The sequence below is a fragment of the Osmia bicornis genome, chromosome 5 (genome assembly GCF_907164935.1).
Source record: "Osmia bicornis bicornis chromosome 5, iOsmBic2.1, whole genome shotgun sequence".
In the NCBI taxonomy this organism is placed as follows: domain Eukaryota; kingdom Metazoa; phylum Arthropoda; class Insecta; order Hymenoptera; family Megachilidae; genus Osmia; species Osmia bicornis.
Genome location: NC_060220.1, coordinates 2,484,096 through 2,508,427, shown reverse-complemented (window position 1 = coordinate 2,508,427; position 24,332 = coordinate 2,484,096). Strand labels below are relative to the sequence as shown.

Below are 24,332 nucleotides of genomic sequence, written 5' to 3'. Positions count from 1 at the left end.
ATTGAAGTGATTTTCTATATAATTGCAGTGAAGGAGACGATGGCAACGTGGTGGCCAGTGCTGGGACGGTTGTCGAAGAACGGCTACAGTTCCCTTCGGTGCCTGACGTAGGCCTCCTTCACGCGTCGTCGTAGTCGCGCTAGCTGCGCACTGCTAGCGACTAGCGCGTGTACGCGTGCGTATTATAGCACGCGATCGCGCGCCCCCGTCTGTCCAATAGTCTGTCGTCAATACGAGGGGTGCTTCCAATCCATTATTACGCGTCAACGAGAAACACAAATGAGGCAAAGAGAATGAAATAGAATGAGATAGAATGAAAGAGAGTAACGCAGAAATTCAACGACCAAGAATCGGCTGACTTAAATATGGGTGCCACATAATTTCTTCCAACGCGACGAGAGCGACGACCGAGTTGCAATCCTCGGCGGGATAGTTGAAGAATGTCACAGAAAGAGGTAAAGAGATAAAGAGATAAGAAGAATGATCACATGGGCAAATGTCGAGAAGCGACGTTAAACGATTAAACGCGTAACAATAAGAGTAAGATATAAGGATTCTAAAAAGAAAAAAAGAAGCAAAAACGGTAATAAAAGGAGAGAAGAGGTGGCGGATTTCAGTTTCGAGGTGAAACGAAATCGAGAAACGAGACAGCCGCTTCGGAGGTGTTACGATAAACACGCGCACCCCACGTAGGGACCTACGTGCTAATTAACGGGGGATGGTGTTGGATAAACCTCTACTTGTTTCCCTACCATCCCCCACACCACCGACTCCAGTGTTCAATACAAATGATATAACAAATAAAAATTAAAAAAGTAACAAGTAAACGATATTTAAAAAAAAAAAAAAAAAAAACGAAACGAAACGGAAGAGTATTAAATCGCAGCGGCTTCGCGAGAGAACAAAAAATAAAAGTAAATAAATAAATAACGTCGTTCGAGCCTCTAAACCGCCCAAAATACGGTTCATGAAAAATCGAGATGATACGGGGGTGGGGTCGAACCGGGCCGGCGACGAAACCAGGGGAATCGTATCAGATAATACTAATTAATTATTATCGATGTAAATTATATATCGAGTATACACGTAGGCGATGGTACGTTAAAAAGAAGAACAAAAACTACAGCATTATTCGTTTTAATGATTACAACACTGCGCGAAAAACGGACGAAGCCACGATCGAGCGGAAGAGGAGAAGAATAAAGATACGGTGAAGGGGTTGGAAAGGGTAGGAAGGGGTGAATTGAAGAAACGAAGAAGACTTGTAGAAGACCGTAGGCGTTGCACGGCGACCAGCTAACGGAAACAAGTGTGTATTGCACCGGAGAGACAATTTTATTTTTTCTTTTGCACTGAAGGACAAAAAACATTGCTGTACGTATTTGAACGGGAGAACCACTGGGATGCAATTTGTTTTTTGGAGCGTAATATATGTACATTCTTACACATACAGAGACAGAAACATCTACGAACGTAGTGTATATTCTTATGGACGTCTAATGGTTGAGTCGTCGACGATTGTGCACAAATGAGGGTAATTGTATAGAATATGGTCTACTTTGCCTTTATTTCAATAACACTGGTACATAGTACGAAGGTCAGTGTACTAAATAATTCGTGTCATTAGGGGTGTTAACCCAAGCATCATCTGGAACTTGTTTCAAATTTAAGCCTGTCGAGTGGAAAATGATACTTTGAATCGATCGAAATATTGTGCACGATCGTGGACGCGAATCAAACGAGGTCGAATCGATGAGAAACGATCCGTAGATATGTTTCTGATATCGTGGGAGATCGGTGCGAAAGGCTTGATAAGTTTGAAAAACGATCGAAAGGAAGATGAAAGTGCGTGGTCGAGCAATGTGGGCACGAGGAAAGCCGACTGGCAGGGTGGAAAGTTGCGATCAATGGCCGGAAATGTGGTCTGCCGATGGCGCGTGTAACCGTGTTCGAATATCGCGACGGATACTGTTTCTTTTATTCATTTGAACGCGATTTTAAAAAAAAGGGAGGGAGTCAAGTAGTAGCGAAAGCAGTATCACGCAATGATTCATTTAGCGAGGCAGTGTTGTAAGATGATACAAACGAAAAAGGCTAGAGGAGAGACGGTGAATGGTCCAGAAATGTTCATGTTTCCGGAATTTTCGTTTTATGATTCGTTTACTGTGATAATTTCTTTTCAAAACGATTTAGTACGAAGTAAACTTCGGTAGTTAAAGAAATGATTGACGGTTCAAAATGCGACATTAAAGGCTGTGATTGAACAAACGAGAGTACCGACAGAAAGAAAAAGAAGAAGAAACTAAATGGATAGACCAATCGCCTCTTTCCCTATCTCTTCGCTGTCGTCTCGATGTTTCGCCTCTTTCCCCGGGCGAAGAAAGCGCATCACAAAAAAGAAAAAAAATCGCCAAGACTGCCATTTTACCATTCTCAGTGAAAACGAAACGAAAGAAGCGTAATATCCACAACTTTCTCCGCTTAGAATCGACCCTTCGAACACCGCGAGACGTACAACGGACTCCGATCCAGACATTTTCGTGATTCTTGACGAATTTTCGTCGCTTAGCCCGTTAATTCGCGTCGAAACGCAAGATGCATCAAAGAACTTGAAATTTCGAGTTTCCCTCATCACGATTCGTTGAAAGCCACGAGGGAGAATGCTGGCGTTTCGATTCGTCCGATTCAGCGTAACGACGCGTCGCGATTTATCTTATTCGCTAAAAGAAATTAATATTAATAATAATAATAATAATAATAATAATAATTCTGGTATTTCCGTTGTACGTGCCAGGTCACTGATTAACAAAGACTCGTTCGTTCGAGGAATCGAGCCATCCCTAACGGAAATAATCCGACTACGATGAAGCAGGAAGTCTGACGTTGCGAAGCAAGCCAGGAGCATACAATTAGTGGTAAACTAAAGAACAAAAAACGATGAAACAAAATAAGAAAAAAATGAAAATCGTGCGTAACTAGAGAAACAGAACGAGGAAATATAAATAGGTAGGATGCAAGTAAAGCAGAAACCCGTAAACAAATGAGAAAAAAATGAAAAAAATAACAGCGATTCCATTATTCGATTATACAGTTTAGGTAATTTAGACGCGAGTTTTATCGAGGGATATATCTCATCTCTATCTTTTATTAGACGAAAAAAAAAATAAGAAGGAGCAAGGCCAAGACGAAGCGAAATTTTGGATATTGCCAGAAAAACATGAACGAACGAGTGAGTGAGAGACAGCGCGTAATTGGTACGAGTGTTTTTAACCGAGAAAATCGAGTAAAAAGTGTATGAATCGTTCGAATGTTTGTCGATGCGATTGTTTGCAAAGTGAATGCACGAAGAATGAATTTGATCGAGCAAATGCGACACGAGAGGAGCGAAACAAGGGTAAACAAAACAATAATTAAACAGAGATTTACGTTTCACGCGCCTTTATTACGATATTTGAACTTTTCGCCTCGCTAATTTAGTTAGAGAAAAAAAAAAAAATATTAAAAGATGGGAAACATTTATCGGAACTACCAGCCTAGCTAATTCCAAAGAGAAGAGAAAAACAAAGTAAATAAAATAAAGTAAAGTTAACGCAAATTAAGTCGGCAGATGATAAATTTATTACATAAATTAAAATTAGTATTACCGTTTAAATTCTATTAACTAAAAACCTATTACTACTACTATTACTACTACTATTGTTACTATTACTACTACTGTTACCACTAATACTGCTACTGCTACTGCTACTACTACTCATACTACTAATACTATTACCGCTACCGCAGATACTATCACTTAAATGCAGCCACAACTCTAACTGTCACAAGTAATTTATCACAAGAACGACAACAAACCACCACTATCACCATCACTATCTACTATCTACTACTATTACTACTACTACTACTACTATTACTACTGTATATTGTTACCACTATCGATAGTAGTGTGATCATTACTTTCGTTGTTGTTATTATCTACGTCTATTACTACTACTACTACTACTACTACTATTACTACTATTGCTGCTGCTGCTGATACTACTACTATCGCTACAACTATTACTACTACTACTACTAACTACTATTATATCACTAATAGCGATATTAAATACAATCTACAAACTATTACTGTTACTACCGAAATTAAAGAGATGGAAAAAAGTGAATAACACGCTACGGCGAGCAGATATTTAGATAAAGATGAGAAACTACTCTGTTAGACGGTCGTAGCTGTTTAGAGGTGTATAAAATAGATTTTAGATAGATAGTCATGAAGGTAGTATACAAGTGATAGTTAACGAACAATTCCGATCCCAATCATGATCGACACACGGCAGAGGGTGGTTTTCCATATTTCACGTCAAAAATAAAACAAAACAAAACAAAAAAAAAAAACAAATAAAACAAGACAGATATTGTTAATATCGTTCGGTTCCCATCGGCAGACTTTCGTCGCCCTAGAAAAATATACGAAGAAACGAACTTTCAGCTTTTTCTCACCTCGATCGGGCTTTCGTCGTCGATGATCGCAGGCCAAACAAAACGAATAAAAAAAAAAAAGTACCTTTCTACGATCGTTTGTACGTTTTCTTAAGGGTCTTCTCTCAGGCGCTTTTTAATCGAACACTTTCGCCCCGAAATAATCGTCCCCGAAGCGACTAACTTTTCTGTCCGAAAGACTTTCACTTTTTCGAATCGACTGCTCGCGTTCATCAAACGATCGATCGAGTATTAATTAAGAAATTCCTACTTCAAAGTGGCAAATGCCATTTTATATACGTTGATAATGTGCGAAACGAGTGCTGATGGTCGCCGACACCACGTTCTACCGTCAACGAACCGCGTTCTTTTCTTTTTTTCTACGAGATCTATAAACTTACTTACTCAGCCCTGAAAACGAAACAACAACAACCCAATAAAATGTTCCTTCGCGACTGGATGTCGGATGTCGAACTTGTCGCTCTGCCAAACGAAACACCGCGCTGTTGGCTCCATTACATGCGATTTTTTCAATGGAAACTCGATCGTTGCTTGTCGATCGCGCTGATTGCCCAAGCGTCCTTCTAAAGTAGAGAAGATAATTCAAAACGAAGAAGAGTGAGAAAAAATGTGTGAGCGAGAGAAAGTGTCGATGAAGAAGTAGAGGTGAGACGGTGAGAATGAGGAGAGAAAGAGGGAGGATCGAAACAGATAAGAGTTGAGCATGCATTCCAAAAAGTAATTAGGTGAAAATTAACGGTAGAAGAAACGAAGATGAGAAGGGAATTAGTCCGCTACGAAGCTAGATAACTTATATTCCGCTGTCGCCGCGCCGTAGAAAACGAACGAGATCCGTTGTTACACTTGCACGCTAACTTTTAAATCGTGAGAAAGCGAGTGAATGGACAGCAAAGCAGAGCAACACGCGTAGTCCTCGTGATAGCAGGTTGGCTGGAGCGTAATTAAGTGGAAAATATTGTATGAGTATTTGAAAACCTTAAGGCTGTACTGCCCTGGTTGCTATGATGACAGCTATTGCAGGTTTCCGGGTGTAAATTGTGTCCTTTTGTTTCGCCAACATTGCAGCAAGTAGTTTCATCAAAGATCTGAAAGTGCACTGATACTTGTATTTTCAATACCAGTGACTATTTAGATCCCTGACGAAGCTATCCGCGATGTTGGTGAAACGTCTGAACCCAGAAATCTCCAATACGTACGAGTAATTGTTTAGTGTTGGACACCCTCGTCGAGCATCCCTTGCTGCGAATGATCTACCAGTTATTCGAGTAGAATTTGGCAGGTTGTTAATTGGCTTTGTTATTTATTGTTGTCCCAGGTTTGTTATTAGTATATGGAAATGTTCTGAAGAAAAAAAAAAAAAAGGAACGAAATTGTACGAATAGTCGAGACAAATATTAGTGCAGCAGGGAATGGTCGAGCGACCGAGTATTATAATTAAGGAAGAAACGAAAATAGAAAAAGAAAAAAAAGATATACATAGAAGCGAGTTAACGAGCGCTCGTAGATCGAGCTGATTCACGCTTTCAAGTGATATTATTTAGATATATTACGATCGACGCTGAACAAACAACCATTGAATTACCGTAAATAATTCTTAAATAACGTTTGTTATCGTTCTCAAATTTTCACTGATTTCAGCCGGATCGAGCATTGGATGTCAAAGAAAAGCAAGAAGAAAAAAAAACGAGCTGAGGAAACGAGGGAAGGGAAGAGTGTCGCTCGTGACAAGCAGAGAAATCGTTTATTATCGACAAGTAGAAAGTATTAATCTCTTATTGAATACACTCAAAGAGACAAAACAAACGTAATAGGCAGAATTTAGTAGGCTATACGTGAAATTAATCGAAGAAAACAAATGAGGAAAGGAAAAAAAAAAGGAAACGAGGGCTGCACGCGGTGGCGGCTGCCTCTGCCACTCTAGTTGATCGGAATCCGTTTTATTAATTAATTAATTGCCGAATTAATTAATTAATCGAGAACTCATTTATATAGTGTTGAGCACTGTTTTAAGTGCTTCTTCATTTTTTGGCTGTGTGAAGCTTGAACTAAAGTAATTTAATGGGAAGAGGAAGAAAACAAAAAAATTAATGATGTAATTAATCGTATATTGGCTTTGCATAATCACTCTCGACAATTTTTCTGACGCAAGGAAAATAAACTAAATAAATAATAATATTAATAATAATAGAAGTAATAATAATATTTAATAATGAATAACAACAACAACAACAAACAATAAATAATAAGTAATGAATAATAATAATAACAACAACATTAGTAATAAAATATGTAATAATAATAATGCTAATACTAATAATAGTAATAACTAATGAGTAATAATAATAATAATAACAACAACAATAGTAATAATAAGAAAAATGAAAATAATAATAATCGATAAGTAATGAACGCCACGTCTCCCTCGGTACGTTATACATATTATGATTCCGCATCTCCGTTTGTACGCATTTTAACAAAAAACAGAAAAAATATGGATTTAACAAAAAAAAAAAAAAAATAAAACATGGATTGCTACAGGATATACATATATATGTATATATATATATTTAAAGAGAATTAACGAGAGAAGTTGTATAAATGAAAAGAAGATTAAAAATAAAAAATGAAAGAAACGGAATACTATACTCTTAACGGTACTAGTTCAGTATAAACATCCTGCCGAGTTGCCCCGGGTTAAGCTAAGAGCCACCTGGCCCGCATTCAAAATATCTCTATTACGTTTATAAGCACCTTAAAGAGAAGCTAAAGCCAATCGCCTTACTGAGTGGGACACGATAATAAGAAACCAAAAAATATAAAACAAGTATAAAAGATATGTCGATTTAAAAGAATAAATTAACTATGTAAAGTCAGCACACGCGTACATAAAATACACTTATACACATTGAAGATATACAGGGCGTTTTATAAAATGTGGAATCATCTTCAACGTTAGACAGGGAATACGAAAATCTTGATCTTCAAAATTCAAACGATGCCCATAGTATTGGTAACAATTGAAACTTACAAAAAATAGAGAAACTTTAAGATAAAATCTGCATTCTATCAATTAACCCTACGAATTATGAAACATCCTGTATAGGTACAGACGCATATTTAAAATACAGGTACACTCTTACGCACTCGCGGAAAGGTGGATGGAAAGACATAGAGTGATAAAAACCAAACAAAGAAACACATAATAATCTATTTTTCGCCCGAGCAAAGATTCTATAATGTAAAATGTATTGTTAACGAACCAGAGGAAGACAAAAAAGAATGTTTAATTTTCCTAACGAAATCGCCGGAAGTTGCGAGAGTAAACCGTGCATGTTTTTTTTTTTTTCGTCGTTCGGTGACAATGAGAGCTTTGTAAATCTACTATTTCTATATATTCCAAACATTTTGTAAAACATGTCGCATCGCGACTAGCGAAGGATCAAAATATGATGGCACAGCGTACGATCACCTCTCGAATCTCAGTTCCCATTGATACATTAGCGATTTTCGTACGTCCATGATGGGTACTAAGTATCGCGTCGCGTTTCCTTACCATCGCGAACAAAAGATTTTCAACCGTTATTCTCTTTGTACAGTTTACAAACTTTGAAATTCTTAGTTAACCAATCATGTCGAAAATAAAGCCGACTCGTAGGTGAAAAGAAAGCAGGCAAGAAGCAGATTTGCAAGGGTCTACCTGTCTACCTGCTTTAGGGTATATTAGTGGACATTTGGTTCCCTATGCCCTTGCAGATGCTTCCTGTTTGCGTGCACAATACCTGAATACATAATTGTAGTCCCTTTCAATTCGTTTGCCCTGCTATTCACTGCTCAACCGAATTCCCCTTACCTGATGATTGCCACAAAAGAATACACACGAACTCCCAAGGAGACGTTCGACGCGCTTCTTTGCTCGAGGACTGTTCGAATATTTTTTATTAAATGAATATAAGCTGCGCTTGGTCGAAGGGAACGAGAGATTGTGCGGTGATCAACGCGTCGCGACGCTTCAGATTTTCCTTTAGCTGCTTTTCACAAAGCGAAGGATCGAATGTGCGACGGAGATGTACGGCGGGAGCAAAGGAAAAAAAGATGCGACGATTGATTGAGAGTTTACATATATCGTGGAGGTACGGAAATCGAGGTTCCGTTCGCAAGCCGGGTACCAAGGCACTCAGGGCAACGATTAAATATCGATCAACTTATTTGTACGACGATCTAGGCTATTTACGTTGTATGTCCACGACGCCAGAAGAGATATAAACGATGCATTTGTAGGCATTAAATGAAACAAAGTAAAATAAAACGAGGCGGCACGCGTCGCCTTCTCTAAACGAGATTTAGCATTTTGAATAACATAAAGAAAAAAAAATTATATATATATAGCTATTACGGAGTATATAATAGGTGAAAATGGAAACTTATTTCCTTAGGCTGGTCGCGTGTATGCGATCACCCTGTTCATTTTCTTGTTGAATACCAAAACCAGACGACGTCTATATTTTGCACGATATGGTATATCTTCCCAGTTTCTTTTTCTATAATCCCTTGCAAATGCAAATCGATTTTAATTATCGCATCAGTTGTGATCGCAATCGCGAGCCAGTCTATCGTCGTTGCATTATACGAGTTTCTAAAGTAGTAAATGGGAGCCCGTTTGAAAGTAAAAAAAAAAAAATAAAATCATAATAATTGAGTTTTCTTGGAACGAAGAAGAACGCTGATGAAAGCAAGTATGAGGAAAAAAAAGAAAAAAGAATGGTTTCCAGAAGAGTACTGTAATTTTGAAATGGCACGAAAGGAAGAGACGAAAAGAATCTCGAAAACTCAATGATATAACAGAATTCGCTAATCCATTCATCGATTAAACTCCAAAATCAGTTGAAATGGGAAACACGGAAAACGAAGGATAGGAGGAATAAAAACAATGATTACTACTTATCGATTAGCTGTAAACATTATTAAGGACAGTCATGTAGTACTCATATAGTCTATTTGTTAATGTTTCAGATATTTTATTAAATGTTGATATAATGTACTATGACATTCCTTGTTTGTGCCGGAATTCCCGCAATCTAGTCTTTAAACGAAAAGCAACATAAAAAAAAAAAATAAAGAAGAAGAAAAAGAGAAAGAAGTTAGCTAACGAAGCAAAAAGAAATAAACGAGTGCTCCACCCGTGTCAGCTGATGTACTTTTTAAAACGTTACTCAGAAAAATCGATCGGTCGATCAATCGTTCATTAAGACGAAGAAAAGAACATCGTTCAACTACCTATAATAGCATCATTAATATTATTATTAATATATCTAAATAGTTCCCTACACGATGCCTTCGTACAATCGAGCCCGCAATTTGCGCGTAACAAACGAGACGCAACAATTGCACCGATTTACGATCGAAAAAATATATATATATATATGGTGAAAACACGTTGACAAAGTGGGAGGGAGGGAAGAAAGAACGAACGAACGAATTTAACAAAAAGAGAAACGAACAGACGAAAAGTATTTTGTTACGTACAAATTTGTGTACTCTAAACTAACAATAAGTCGAGCCGGTCAATCAATCTCCTCCGCCTAACCTGGAAATCATCGATAAATTTCTTGTAAAAATGTGCCATAATCATTTTGGGAAGTAAGGTACAAAACCCAATTGGCAAACAATAAAATTTATTACGGATATGTTTTGTTTCGGATCGTAAAAGACGGTTCCTCCATTTATGGAGGGAAAGATCTATTTTATGGAGGGGATTCCCAAAGAATCTAGCAACTGCGCATGCGTAACCTTCATTAGCCCGCGCGCGCCAAATGTCAAAGTTATAAACGATCGAACCTTACTTTCTGGATGATTGTATAATGTTAAATAATTGGTCATTTAAGTAAAAGGTTTGATTACCTCTTCGCCAAAAGTTCAGCGAACTTACTCACGCCTTAAGATACAAGTTGCTATCGCTAATTAAGTTCGCTGTATCTGTCGACGAGTCAAATTATTTGTCCTTTGAAAGAAAAAAGAAGGAAGTTGAACGAATCGCGGAGATTGACCGGTGATTCTGACACGGAAATTTAAGAGAAGAACAGAGGTGTGATATAAAGAGAAAACAAGGGAGTTCGAGAGAGACTAGAAAAGGCATGAGAAAATGTCTGCTGATACACCAAAGAATCTAGAGGAAGAAGGGGGGCAAAAGTGATGAATTATAAATAAAAAAACGCGAGACTTTTCGTATAGGTATTATAATTGAAACGCCACGCGGCAGCGCTCACGAATAACTTTATAACGTTTTATAAATAAATTGGCATATCGACTTTATCAATCGGGTATAAAGGTGAGAGAGAGAGAGAGAAAGAGAGAAAGAGAGAGTGAGAAAGAGAGAGAGAGAGAAAGACCTTCCCTCCGGAAGTAAAAAAAAAAATATGAGAGCAACGGAACGAAAGGAATGACATAAGGGTGATGGAAAGAATGAAAAAATAGAGACGCGTAAAATAATTATTCTCACTTCTTCATTGATGAACGCTCTGCTGGTTTGGAGCTGTAGTCATATCGTTAGTGTATAAGTCTGTATGTGACGATGTTAATTATTGTAATATAAAGAAAAGAAAAAAGAAGATGATGGAAGACGAACAGAAGACGAAGAAGAAGAAACAACCAAACCATTATTACTACGTAGGAGCATCTCAAGAGAAAATAAAAAACGGAGGATATTTACACACGGATGAGAACAGAGAAATGGATGATGGACGGTGTTTGTCTGGTATTACCGGGCATGCTTCAAAACAAAATAGATTTTTTATAAACCGAAAAGATCTGTTTCCGACCTTTTTCAGTGAATATTCTCATATACTCGAGACTTGACTCTCTCCGTTTGTGTTTTTCGCAATGTGGATCGCTTTTACTTGAGAAAACGAAAGTGTGAAAGAACGAACGATAAGCGAATGAGTGACCGAATGAGTGAAAGAAGAAATATGAGTGGGAGAATGTGAGTGAAAGAAGTTGAATGCTAGCAAAAGCAAATAATAACGCAAATGTGGGCAAAAATGTGAGAGAAAATGAGGAGGAGAGAAAGAAAGAGAGAAAGAGAGAACACAAGAGAGAGACGAAGGAAGCAATCGCACCTCGACCGAATTTAAACCTATAATTTCCTCTCACACCTCTGCGCAGTGTTTTGGGCCTTTCCGTCCAATACGCGATGTACCACTGTCATTATTTATTTAATTTTTTGCAATCTACGTACAATAAAAATTGTTGTTGCTGAAAAAAAAAACGATAAGTGTAAATGTGTATACTGTACATTCAACCTTCGTTTTAAAAAAAAAAAGAAATCATTATTAAGGTCTCACTGGACCAGGATTCCTGCCGTCCTGGCGTGTGTTGTAATTGTACATGTACATATACATGCGTATTTTTTAATATCAGACGGTAATTTACTCGATAATTAGGATCGCTTGTTAGAGTATACATATGTATGTATTATACGCATACATACATACGTACGTACGAGTACATGAATATGATATGTATATATACATATAGGTACACCTGATGCGTGCAATTGCCACTGTGTACATATATTTATGCATACATAAATATGTACGCATATATGAAGAAACAAAAAAACAGAAAAAAAAACAATGAGAGCGGCATTCCCGACGCCGATGTCTGCGATGAACGATCTCCGAAAGGAATAAAGCACTTTCACGTAGCATCGTGTTTCTGTCGCCGTTTCTCTGATTACCTCTCTAACTTCCCATTGATTTAAAAAACTACGTGCCTAAATCATTTCCTATATGAAATGTCCTGGTTATGAAATACTGCCTAAGATTATGTTGTGTTTTTTAATGCATTTCTCATTTCTTAGAAATTTCAATGACTATTTACATCTTTCTTTCATTTTTTCTATAGTATTTGTATTACCTACTCCTAGTGAAAAAAGATAGTGTATAAAATCTTCACACTTTTGAGTCCAAACGGACTACATATTACAATAGCTACCCTCGAGAGTCAGCTGAGGAGAGTCCGTTATTGTCAGTCGATAAGGTAGATATCTTAACTGACAGTCCAGGAATTTTTGGTTTTTCTTTGGATTATACTTAAAATACTCTAGTTTTCTAATTGCTTTCATTCTGTTTTCGTCCAAATTGAGTTACTTTGTGTTGTCAGAGTCAAACTACGCTAGGCCCAGCTAGTGTTAGGATGGTTGACCATTGTACTGCTGCCACAAAAGCATGAAGCAAAGATGTTTGGTTTGTTGTAGGATATTCTTTTCCTGGGAGGCTACCTCTTCTGGACTAAAGCGAACTAGTCCAGAAGAAGATAATAAGCCATAAATTAGACTTAAAAGTAATAGAAACCGAGGGAGAACTGCTGTGCTGCTTATCAAATCCGTTGATGCCAAGAAAATATTAATCCCCACAAGGTTCGCTTTTATGAATCCAAGATGACGGGGTTCTGCTTACGAGTCATCATTTGACACTTGACATACCTACTCTGTCCGTGCCGTTAATATCCTTCATCCATCTTAGTCTCTTCCACTTTCTGATGTCCTTTACTAATCCGACATCCTAGGGATTACTGGTGTATTATGGATCAACGGTGTTATACTGATAATAAGGTATCACGTCACCACTTATGAATGTTTGGTGTCGTTGGAATAATGTAACAGGATATCATAACCTCGTATGTACATACGCTATCATAGTCGAGCAAACATTTTCGGTAAACAAATTTGTTTCTAAATAGTCTGTAGTAAACTTTGTTAACCCAATATGAATTTTGCATTGACATACATATATAGTTATTTAGTCCTGGAACGACACAGTAGTGTGTTTTATGTAGTTTACAGTTGAGAAATAGCTGTTGGGGTAAGACCAAGGGTCACAAGTTATCATCTTAATATTATCAATATCTTATTATACTTCTAGCAGTCTGTCCAAGTAGTTATCTAAAGTTAACATCCCAAGCACAGAGATAATAGGATTCTCAGTAGGTTGATACCCTATGAATTATATCTATTCCCGGGCTATTCCCCAAAGGTCCAAATGGAATCGAGATTCATTTATACATTATTAATTCAATTAAATGTAAGCATATGTAGTAAATCAATGAGGCATGAGCAGGTATTTGTTTTTGAAGACACAAGCTAGGACACCTAAGACACCAATGTAGGTGCCTACCTAACTTCGAATAAAAGCATACGCCAGTCCTATTCAGAACCAACAACCAACATACCTGGTAAATCTCAGATAGTATCAATTTAATAATGAGAATATAACAGACTTTAGTTTATGATAATATTTCAATGACCTAATCGAAGTTTTGGCCTTTTCCTCAAATGGCTTTTCCCTCAAGGAACAATTTAAAACTGATCTCTGGCTGCGATGTCAGAAAGTTAGGTGAAATCGTGTTAACTGGTTTTAATTACTTAGGAAACTTGAACAGTTTCTGAAAGTTTCTACGTCGATCAACACCAGAATGGATGCACCTGAGAATGCAGTCGTTGTTCCATCCTTTGCTTTCCTACTTCCCCTATTAGTTTTCTCTATGTTCTTATTATCAGTCCAGCCAATTACTTCTTCGTCTAGTCGATCGAAAAGGTTTTAACAACAGGAACTTTACTAATAATTCATTCCTTTCTTCCTTCCTTCAAATTTTCTTCCTATGAATTTAGCTGTAATATGAAGAAGCCATTGACATTTTAAGCCGGTATCGTTAGGGCAATTGTTCATATTTTGCTGCTGTTTGTTTAATTGTAAAACAAATATGGAGAGATCAGCATATATTGACAATAACACGACATACAGTTGTCATAACACATGGGAGGATGCTTCGAAACACCTGCTAAGTTGGGTGGGCCAACAGTCAGACTCATGTTGTCCAGGCAAATTTATAGGTAAAATTACCTTTTCTGAGTGCGAATCATCTAAGAAGTAAAAATACATTTCACAGGACACGTTAAATTATTCATTTATTTATGTATTCATCCTGTAATTCCAATTAAAATCTATTTCTTGGTTAATAACGCTGTTGCTGTGTCGGTAACTTACCGACGAATATAGCTGACCACATCTGTGTTTATTACTGTTCTTTGTTTACTGCAACTCTGTTGGACAATTCACAATATTTATAGCAGCCAATAGAATTTCTGTATTTTTTGTGGGGACCAATAGCATTCCACCATTTTTAACCTTGATAAACTTAAATATTCTTTGTCTGATCTATTTAATGGTATACATAATAATAAATATTTATATCAGGTTTATTAGTGGTTATTCATGAGAAATATATTAATTAGGGTGTTTGTTTGAAATTGGTTTTCAAATCTAATATGTATGTACCGACTTTTCAGGCCTCGGGGCGTGTAACGGGAATCGTCCGAACTAAGTTGAAAGTCACAGAAGTGTTCGTTAGTTTGGGTCCCCCTGCGTCATTGAAGTGTTCCTCGAAATTGAGCGGGGTTTCCCATTGTTCAGTACGTATTTGTAATATGTATATAATGAGAAACTTAATTTAATAGTAAAACACACAAAGCTGTGTATTTTCTGAGATCTAGTGGCAGGAAGGAATTATAAAATATTGTGAGTATCGCTTACTGTAAATTAACCTCAAATCTCAGACTTTTCTGATATTTTCTGCCATTTTCCATTTTCCATTAGAATAAGTACTTACTTTCTAGCCACCAAATAAATATAAGTTTTTATTGTGCATGAATATTGTTTTTAATTAATTGAAAGTAATTGTTGTTTTCTAAGGTACTTAAAGTATTTTAGGAAAAAATTAAAGTATCTTTCATGAAATAGTTATATATAGTAAATTTCTTTGGTCATAAATTTCTTTGGAATTCACGAAGCACTTCGTCTAAACATAAAAACAATTTCTTAATAGGTAAATGGCTCGCATATTCCAATATGTACGTCCTGTTGATGCTGTCCTGACATCTGTAACTTTGGGCACAAGACCAGATGTAAGTAGAACTTTACAAATACTTTGCAGTTTATTCTCATTATCATATAAAACCAAAACTAAGTTTTAGAATATGAATGTTATTGCATATATGAACAAGATTTTGGACCTACGGTTTTTGTACTTAAGTTTTAGTACATATATATGATATTTAACTATCGTTCACAAACTTTAACCATTCACACAACATGATACTGATATACGACATCTATATAACAATGATGTCTCCAACATATTCAATACTTTCTGTGAAAAATTCAGACTTTAAAAGGACTCTTATGCTTTTCTAGTTTAATCGCATAAAATTACAGTATTTTCATTGAAATTATTGCTGAGCATTTATGTTTTCTTTTTCAAATAAGAATAGCAATATTGGTTTATTCAGTGTTTATTTGCTAAGTGTCTTGGCTCATAAATGCTTTGTGTGTTATCCGAAATTTCAAATTATGAAGTTTTCCAGCTTTGTTAACTTTTTTGGCAACACTTGCTGAACTTTTATTACTGCCGCACATTCCTACGTATACGCATAAAGTCGGGCAACATTACGTATAAATCTATATGTTTCATTAACAAAGAAGTATGACAATGCATTTTTGTGTAAATGTAACGTGACTTCGAAGGTGGCTCAATGGCGGCGATTCGGTCAGTCGCTATTTTTAATCCTGTGTCTTACCCAGTACCGTTTATTTCTTGAATATGTATTGCAAATGAAATAATTTTTATCTTGTTTTATTAAAATTTGTCTGAAGTTGAAAAAGCGACAGAGTACTAAATTATATCCTCATACAATAAAATTTGGTAACGCTAGTTGCGGAAGTTTTGTTTGTGCATGATATTTAATCTCTAAAGAAGGTTATTGCGTCGCAGTATACCATATTGCGAAAGAAAGCTGTTATTGGTTGGTATTCATGGAACATTCCCGGACGTCTTGACTGTTCTGAAAACATTGACTGCTAGCTTTTCTGCCAGTTCAGTGCTATCCAAGCCGAGCTCCGGCCTGCCGAGTGGTTCCCCCACTGCGTAACTGTTCCCTCATACAGGTTCTGGTCTGCCTGTGTACGGTGCAGATATGAAAAGGCGGCATGTGGGCCGGCACAGAGACAGCAGGACTACTCGACTCGTCTGGAACCTTCCCGATGCGCTTGCCATTAGGTCTTGGCGGTATGCGCTGACATAGTACTAGAATTCTTTGCTCGTTATTGTTCTATCACATCCGATTTCGATGTGTCTCGTTTATTTACTTGGTCATACGGTGCTGTATGATTTTATTCCTTGACATTATTCGTGCGACTAATAACGAAAATACATATGTCCTGTGGTTAGGACCATGTCAAAGGACGTGATAGGCCCGTGGAGAGATTAAACCCGCGCTCTAATCCCCCGCTTTTAAGTTCTTGGCAACTCGAAACCCCCTGCCTTTAGGTTCTTGGCAGCATATGCTAACATACTAGAATCCATGTATCCGCGGTACTATGTTCGCACATGCCGATGAAAGTCTAAAGGCGGGAGCTTCGATAGAGCCGTGAACAAAGTCGGGCGATGCGAACTTACCTTTAAGTCAGAGCTCGGCAAGATTTGCACTTTTCAGCCGATTTTCAGCTGGCTCCGCCTACCGCTATTCCTCTTGCCGCGACGTTCAGCGCGCAGCCTACGAACCATTTGAGGCTCAGGAGCGTATCACTCGCAAGCATATGCTGACAATAGCTTTCCACCTCACCCGCGAGGTACTATTGTCGATGCGTTTTTTTTTTAAGTGGTTGCTAGCATACGTTTACGAGTGATACGCTCCTGAGCCTCAAACGATTCGTTGGCTGCGCTCTGAACGTCGCTGCAAGGGGAATAGCGGTAAGCGGAGCTAGCTGAAAATCGGCTGAAAAGTGCAAATCTCGCCGAGCTCTGCTTGAAGTAGACATTTTGTGAAGACCATAACCTACATAAGGGAACCATTAGACATACCGGAGGTAGGTTTGGACAGTACTGTCCGAGATAGCGCGGTGAATGTTTAATTCACTTCCCAAATGAAAAAGAAACAATTTTAAAGGATGAGACTTAAATTTTGCATCACGGTTTCAATTTCGGCGGATAAAGGATGGAAAATTAGGAACATTAAAAAAAAATATATACACATCGAATTGAGCATCCTCCTCCTTTTCGAAGTCAGATAAAAATGACTGTTATCGTCAGCCAGTAGCAGTTCAATTTCCTCTGTATAATAATAATGAAGAACGTTTCAATTTTTAGGATGTTGTATAAGGTTTGTATATTTTTTTTCAGCATTCTGAAAATGGAATAAGGATTAAAGAAGAACCACCAGATCTAGATTACGATGATTTGAATTATTTATTAACTGACGCGAATACAACAGCTCAAAATGTATCCACGAAATCTAAACAAAATCATTTAGATGTTGTTAATAATGAGAATAATGAACGCATTCTACGTCCAAGATCCGTCTGTTCCAACAAAGACAGTTCATATTTTACTAGAAAAAAACGTAAACGCGCCTTAAACGATTCCTCAGAATTGGAGGATTCTCAGCCAGCGAAGAAACCTAGATTATATTTACGCGATATTCTACCTTTGCAAATGGAAGATAATTTAATGATACCAACAAGAACATGTAAAATATGCTTTGTATCTTTCAAGACGGTCCAGTCATTAAGCGTTCATTCAAAAATATACAACACTATATTGATATGCGAAATTTGCAATACACCGTTCAATTCGCGTCCGCAATTGCAGAGACATATATCGTGTCACTTTCATGCAACGTATATATGTTCCAGAAAGAGTATTAGGTGTTGGTTCTGTAATCGATCATTCTGCGAAAAGAAACGCCTACAAATGCATCTATTTCATTGCCATCGAACTTTACTGGAAGATGAATACTCTTTACAAACTGATATTGACAAAATTCTAGAAAATATGGAACATCTTTGCAGAGTTAAAAGACATTCGCACATAAGTAATAGTAGTACAGGAGTAACCATGGATACTGACAAAATCGAGAAAAATACATGCAGAGAGGACACTAATATACCTGTAACCAGGAATTCTGATAAAGTCAGAAGAAATATGGAGACCTCCATGACATCCGTAATCAATGATGTCAAAAGAAATACACCCATGGAGGAGGATTCTACGATGCCTGCAACCAACAAAATTGACCAAACGAAAAATAATAAACGCGTGGATGATGCTATGGTACGTATACCCCGTGATGCTATCAAAATCGAAAAAGATACATGGGAGGTGGATGCTACGATATCTGTAACCGACGATGTTGAAGTACTCGATGACACTAGAGTTACAGCATTAGAAGACATTTTGAACATCATTGGTGTAGTCGGCGATACCGAAAATAGTGCACCAATAGAGGACAGTGCGAACCGTATAATCAACGATGCTGACAAAATCGAAGAAAATAGACGCATGGAGGACAGTATGGAAGCCGTTCGTGCAACCAACGATATTACGAACATGGCTGCTGTACAGCCATGTTCGAACAATGATGCTGCGAGCGTGGCTGGTGGTACCAACTACGCCGCAGATATCATTGGTGGAACCAGTGACATTACGAACACGGTTAATGTCACCAATGATGTCGATAAAATTAAGGAAAGTGCGACCTGTGTAACGGATAGTGTAACACAGAATGTTGATCAAGTTGAAAAAAATACACCAGTAGAAGGAAGTGCGAACCATGTGATTAGTGATAATATAAAAATTGAATTAAATACATCAACAAACGAAATTACGGACAGTGTAATCAATGATGTTGACCAGATCAGTCAAAATACAGCGACGGAAGCCAGTGAAAGCCGTGTAACAACGAATATTAATAAAACACAACGAAATGTACCAACAGTGAAAAGTGTAGGTCATGAAAAGAAAGTTGTTCAGAAAACTAGACAAAGTCAAAAGCCAATAGCTAGTACCAATTCACCAACAAAGTTGAACACTTCAAGTCCAGGTAAGAAAAAGATGAGGCAGACTACTCTTACGGAGTTCCTTTCATTCTCTAATAAGAGTTTTAAGGAAGACGACATTAAATTAGAGAAAGTCGATACTCCGCAAGAAAGTTGTGATTCGAGTGGTCGAAATGCATCAAGAAACTTGACATTTGGCCGTACTTCAACGCCAATACCCAACTCAACTGCGGTTAATTTTTCTACCCCTAACACGCCGTTGCTGAAAATGCATATAAGTCCTAACTCGCTACTTGGTTTATTGAATGATGAAATAAAAAGTGAACCTGTCGATTCTTTCAATTCGGCCGTTGCACAGAATTCACCTTATAATTTCAGAAAGTCAACACATGATTCCCGTCGATCATCTGTTGATTCTCGTGACGCGACTCCTTCCAGTGTAGCTAGTAGGAGATTGAGATCTTCTAATATATCAAAACAGACAAAAAGAACAACGACGCCACTGGAAGAAAGGTGGAAGAATAAATATAAGTGTAAGGAGTGTGTAGTTCGTTTAGAGAGATGCGATTATGTTTCTAAACGAGTGCTTTTGAAGACTGATAGATCCGAAAGTATCATCCCTTTGCAGTTGACAATAGGATCAGCCGAAGGAACCGCTCGAAACGGTCATGTAATCAAACCCAGCAATCCAAGAATTCGAATAGTAAATTTCGATAATTGCATCGTTGTCGAACTGCTGGAATCAAAATAAAAGATATTTTAAACTCCTTGGAATCAGACATTTCGTTCCTTATTATTTAAGGACACTTCTGTCTCTGAGAATGAAGATTCAACAGGCATTCTGTCTGCTTCTCTGACTGACTCAACTAAATTATAATAAATAGTTACGGTAGTCATATGAAAAGAGAATACCATGTGGATTGCTTATGCAATAGGTATGGGTTCGAATGCCAGTTCAGCACTCCGGTAGATTAAATGCTTTTCTGCTTTTAAGTTTTTTAATGGATTGGAGTTCATTATAGTTATAGAGTTTCGTGTGGTTATATTTGAAGCTATAAGTGGTATGGCGCAGAATTTAGAAAGCTTGAAGAAACAAAGGAGTAACGAATGCACTATAACATCTGCTGTTCACGGAAGAAATCTCTTCCACCATTTCCTTTTCCCTTCACTTTTTTCAACACGATCATAGATATGATGCTGCGCGTGGATTCTGTTTTTGGACTTCCGGTGAAGACCCTGAAGAACTGAGGCAGGACTGTCCAGAGAAGAAGATTTTTAAACGCTTCCGTTTTCTTCCTTGTGTTAATATACATGGGGTATTCATGGGGTACCGATTGACCCTATATGTAAATTTGTAGAGCAAAGAATAAAGGGGGTGTAAAATGGCCGATTCCAAGAAAGTTTCTTGCAGGCTGTTGTTGACAGCACTGCCTTATGTTACTGTTGCGAACAAAATGGCAGGACGTTCATATGTTATTCTATTTTTAGTAACGATATAGTAATACTCTTGATTAGATGCTCGAATTTCTTTTATATTTATGCTTGCTAAGCAGGTATTCAAAATTGAAACATACAATAATGCATGGTAACAGGATACATCATCCTCAGTAATAATTGTAACAATAAAATTCATTTAAAATACGGGTGTTATTTATTTTAATTAATGTTAATTGATCGAGTTATCACGAGAGAGTTAACCTCATAATGTGATGTTTAAAAGACGGAGAGATGGTTTTAAAAAGGTTATTTATGTTAGCCTAAGTTTTTATGCCCGTTGAACATTACATTTTATTATATGCCATTATAGTGGCTTTATAATGGAAAATGAAACGATACCATTTGTAGGTTATTAGCTTATCGTACATGTTATTATAAAGGTACACGATCAGGCATATTTTTATTAAGTCTTGCGTCATGTCGTGGCGCCAATTATATAATAAATATTTTTAATAACGAAACCTTTTTAGTTTATACCAACTTCATATTTCCTGTCCTACATGAAGTGATTGTTATCTGAAAAATGATAGTGACGCCAGGATTCCATCCATATTAATATGGGTAAACCAGTTGGGCTAAGATTCACTGGTATATCTGGCATAATTATAAAAGTCCTACCGATTTAAGGACCTATTTTGGTTAAGGCAGAACTATTATTTAAATTGTTAAGTTTATGCTTCGCAGATCTTACTCTCTAACTTTCGTTCTTGAATGGTTGTCTGTGTTGGGCACTCTAACATGATAGACTTCATTTGTACTGTAACGGTACTATTCCTATTCATAATTGCCTTCAATTCCCTTCTTTCCCCATTGCCCTTTCCACATACCATGTGGTCGGTTAGGGTATTCCACCCAGAATAGGACTTCCAAGTTGAACCCTGATTCATGTTCCTCGTTTGTTCTTCATATAACCTTCTTTAACTTCCTTCATTGTGGGTACTGTCTTCGGATACCATGTGATTGACCCAGGTTCCCCATTTTTCACATAGCCCCCCGTTGTTGAATGTGCGGAACCAGGGTCCTGGTATACCGAAAAGCACCCTGATTCATGCTCCATTTGTGGAATCTGTAACATATACACGTGTGTTCATACACACCCCAACACGCGCCTGGACTAAAATTGTTATTCCTAAGCTCCGTATATTTCGGTAACAAACTGAATAATTATGTATGTGTTTAATAAATATTGTAAACGCCTAATGTAGTTGTCTTTATATTGCGTATATCTATTCCTAAAGATGGATGGTTCTTCTTCCCCAAATGTATCATTTCAATTATGCTTGTCAAATGTAATTACGATTTTCATTAAACATGATTTGTTCACTTGCCTATGTAGGATATTGGGCGATAATTATATAGGAATAATAATGCTTTGTGCATTTAATCTGTTGCGTTAAATGTTCAGTGAATTGATATTTCAATTTCCTTCACGATGCGGCCGACAATACACTTCAATAATCGAGAGAAATCGAGGACGAAGTGCGATACATATTAACGTCAAAATACTGATGAAATTTGTCGTATCAAAATTTATACAAAGGTACAAAGTTTCAAAGGGTAATTACAGATTTTCATTTCACGCCCGCTAAAACAGAGGTTCAGCAGTACCTATCAGTTTTCGATCACCTTACTCAAATATTTCACATTAAATTGTGGGATAGAAAATCTTTACGGATAATAAATGACATTTTCCCAAAAACTAACACGGTTTTTCTCCACGTTTAAACTGCTTTCTCTATTGCTACGCGAACCTGAAGCGTTGATCGTCACCTGAAACGTTGTGTATGACTCGCGTTAATTAAAAGATGCGAGACAGCCGTAAAATTATGTCTCTATGTACACAGGACTCGAAACAGGGTGTACTTCTGTCGTTGTACAAAGCACTTTGATTCGAAATGCTTTGTGCAAGCGACGTTAATTAGAAAATTGAAATCGTGTTTTTGTTAAAATGTCAACTAGAGAACAACGATGCATTTGTGTTTTAATATACTTTTTCGGCAATAAAGGTTTATAACTTCGAAAGGACTCTGTTCTTGACAAGTCCATTTGAAAGGACTTACATCACGTATTTTCAGTTAGAGGTTTATTGCATAAAATTGGGAGGTGTTTGGTTAATGGGATGGGAATAGACGGCTCTGGCCCATTACATGCATTACAAATCCCAGTCAGCCTTTGAAATGCGTCCGTGCCTCGGAACGACGCGATATCAATATTGCGGTACACAGTTACCCATATAATACTCGACAAAGCACCTGGTTGGCATTATTACGATAACATATACGTGCTTCGATAACGCGACGCGCTACGCAATATAATATTAACGTCGCCTGATGACGTGCCTCTGTTATCCTGCTCGTCCTTCATCCATGCTATTTTCGTGCCGGCCAATATGAAATTGGTATACTGCATTTCCTCTTCAATATAATATAACCTAGAAAATCAAGAATTACTACAACATTCCACCAGCAATTAGAGGAATTTCTACTGGTCCTCCTTCAACCACCTACTCGTACGTCAAATTGCTACAGACTCATTAGTAAGGCTACCTAGTAGATTCTTGTTTCAGACATCAGGATGACTGGAGTCGGATCAGACACCATCGCTCCTACAAGCTCTACTGTCACCTCAACCAGGATCATCCTACATACCAGGTATGAAAAGTTCTGATTTACACCTGTGAGTGTAGGAATTACGTGCATATTGATCTGACAAGAAATAAAGATCTCAGGATTATTTTGGCATTTAATATGTCTACTATTGAAACTGGAAATTTACGTTTCAAAGTCTCTGTCTTAGCAGGGCACACATATTCTTTGCCTTACTGTTAGAAGAACGATATCTCCTCATCTCCAGCGACAAGAGATTTGGATTTTAAACTTTTGTCATGCCATGGCTCGTTGCTTCCTCGAACTTGAGATAAACCGACGTAAAGTTTCCGGCAGCCTCGCGAAATGTAAATCTTTCGGTGGATTTGTATTCGAGCTCTCTAACTGCTAATTCGAGGGAAAGTCGAAGACAATCATAGACCCTCTTTGACTTCCTACTCTGTTACGAAGTTGTCGTGCCCTGTGTTTCTGTTAACAATGCTAATATACTTTTGATACTTGCCTTCTCATTAAACCGTCAACCTACGATTTCTCATTAAAATGGGACTGTGCAAAAATAAAGTAATAAACAAGAGTAGGATAATGTTAACGACCTGACGAAAGCCTGGATAGCAGTTACTGATTGCGCAGCGAACGCGAAAACACGTTCAATAATGTAGAGCGACGGACAGGGAGGGGATGAAAGCGTTAAAAATGAAACTCTCATGCGCGCATCCTTAAAATACGTTTCCCATGCATGCTCTTACATTCATTTCACTTGCAAATTTTACGATTGATCTTTTGCAAAGATGGCGCCACCCACGTTTCACTGTTCAAATCGCGTTTGCGCATTATGTACGTA

General features: G+C 37.5%; 2 protein-coding genes across 10 annotated transcripts in view; both read left to right on the top strand.

The window, feature by feature from the left end:
• Positions 1–6,568, top strand: part of LOC114876538 (potassium voltage-gated channel protein Shaker) — a 119,843-nt gene extending 113,275 nt beyond the window's left edge. For 6 of the 8 annotated variants that reach the window (XM_029188111.2, XM_029188110.2, XM_029188107.2 and 3 more), the window contains one exon: positions 29–3,696. The gene's annotated coding sequence lies outside the window, so the exon portion shown is untranslated. Of the gene's footprint in view, positions 1–28; positions 3,697–6,141 lie in introns of those variants that run through there. The other 2 variants (XR_003789405.2, XR_006829376.1) reach the window with 2 other exon arrangements.
• An 8,309-nt stretch (positions 6,569–14,877) lies between these two features.
• LOC114876560 (uncharacterized threonine-rich GPI-anchored glycoprotein PJ4664.02-like) lies at positions 14,878–22,085 on the top strand. 2 transcript variants are annotated; one of them, XM_029188187.2, is made up of 3 exons: positions 14,878–14,968; positions 15,382–15,460; positions 17,734–22,085. In XM_029188187.2, the coding sequence occupies exons 2-3, from the start codon at positions 15,386–15,388 to the stop codon at positions 20,137–20,139; spliced, it is 2,481 nt and encodes an 826-aa protein (XP_029044020.2). In that variant the 5' UTR covers positions 14,878–14,968; positions 15,382–15,385; the 3' UTR covers positions 20,140–22,085. The 2 variants fall into 2 exon arrangements, with proteins under 2 accessions (XP_029044020.2, XP_029044019.2); XM_029188186.2 differs by having other exon boundaries at positions 14,887–15,074.
• Positions 22,086–24,332: the final 2,247 nt, after the last annotated feature.

Bases quoted from the DNA above. Each gene is read 5' to 3' on its own strand.
- LOC114876560 (XM_029188187.2), top strand. From the start codon at position 15,386: ATGGCTCGCATATTCCAATATGTACGTCCTGTTGATGCTGTCCTGACA. The intron at 15,461-17,733 runs GTAAGTAGAACT...ATTTTTTTTCAG, and splicing joins CTTTGGGCACAAGACCAGAT to CATTCTGAAAATGGAATAAG.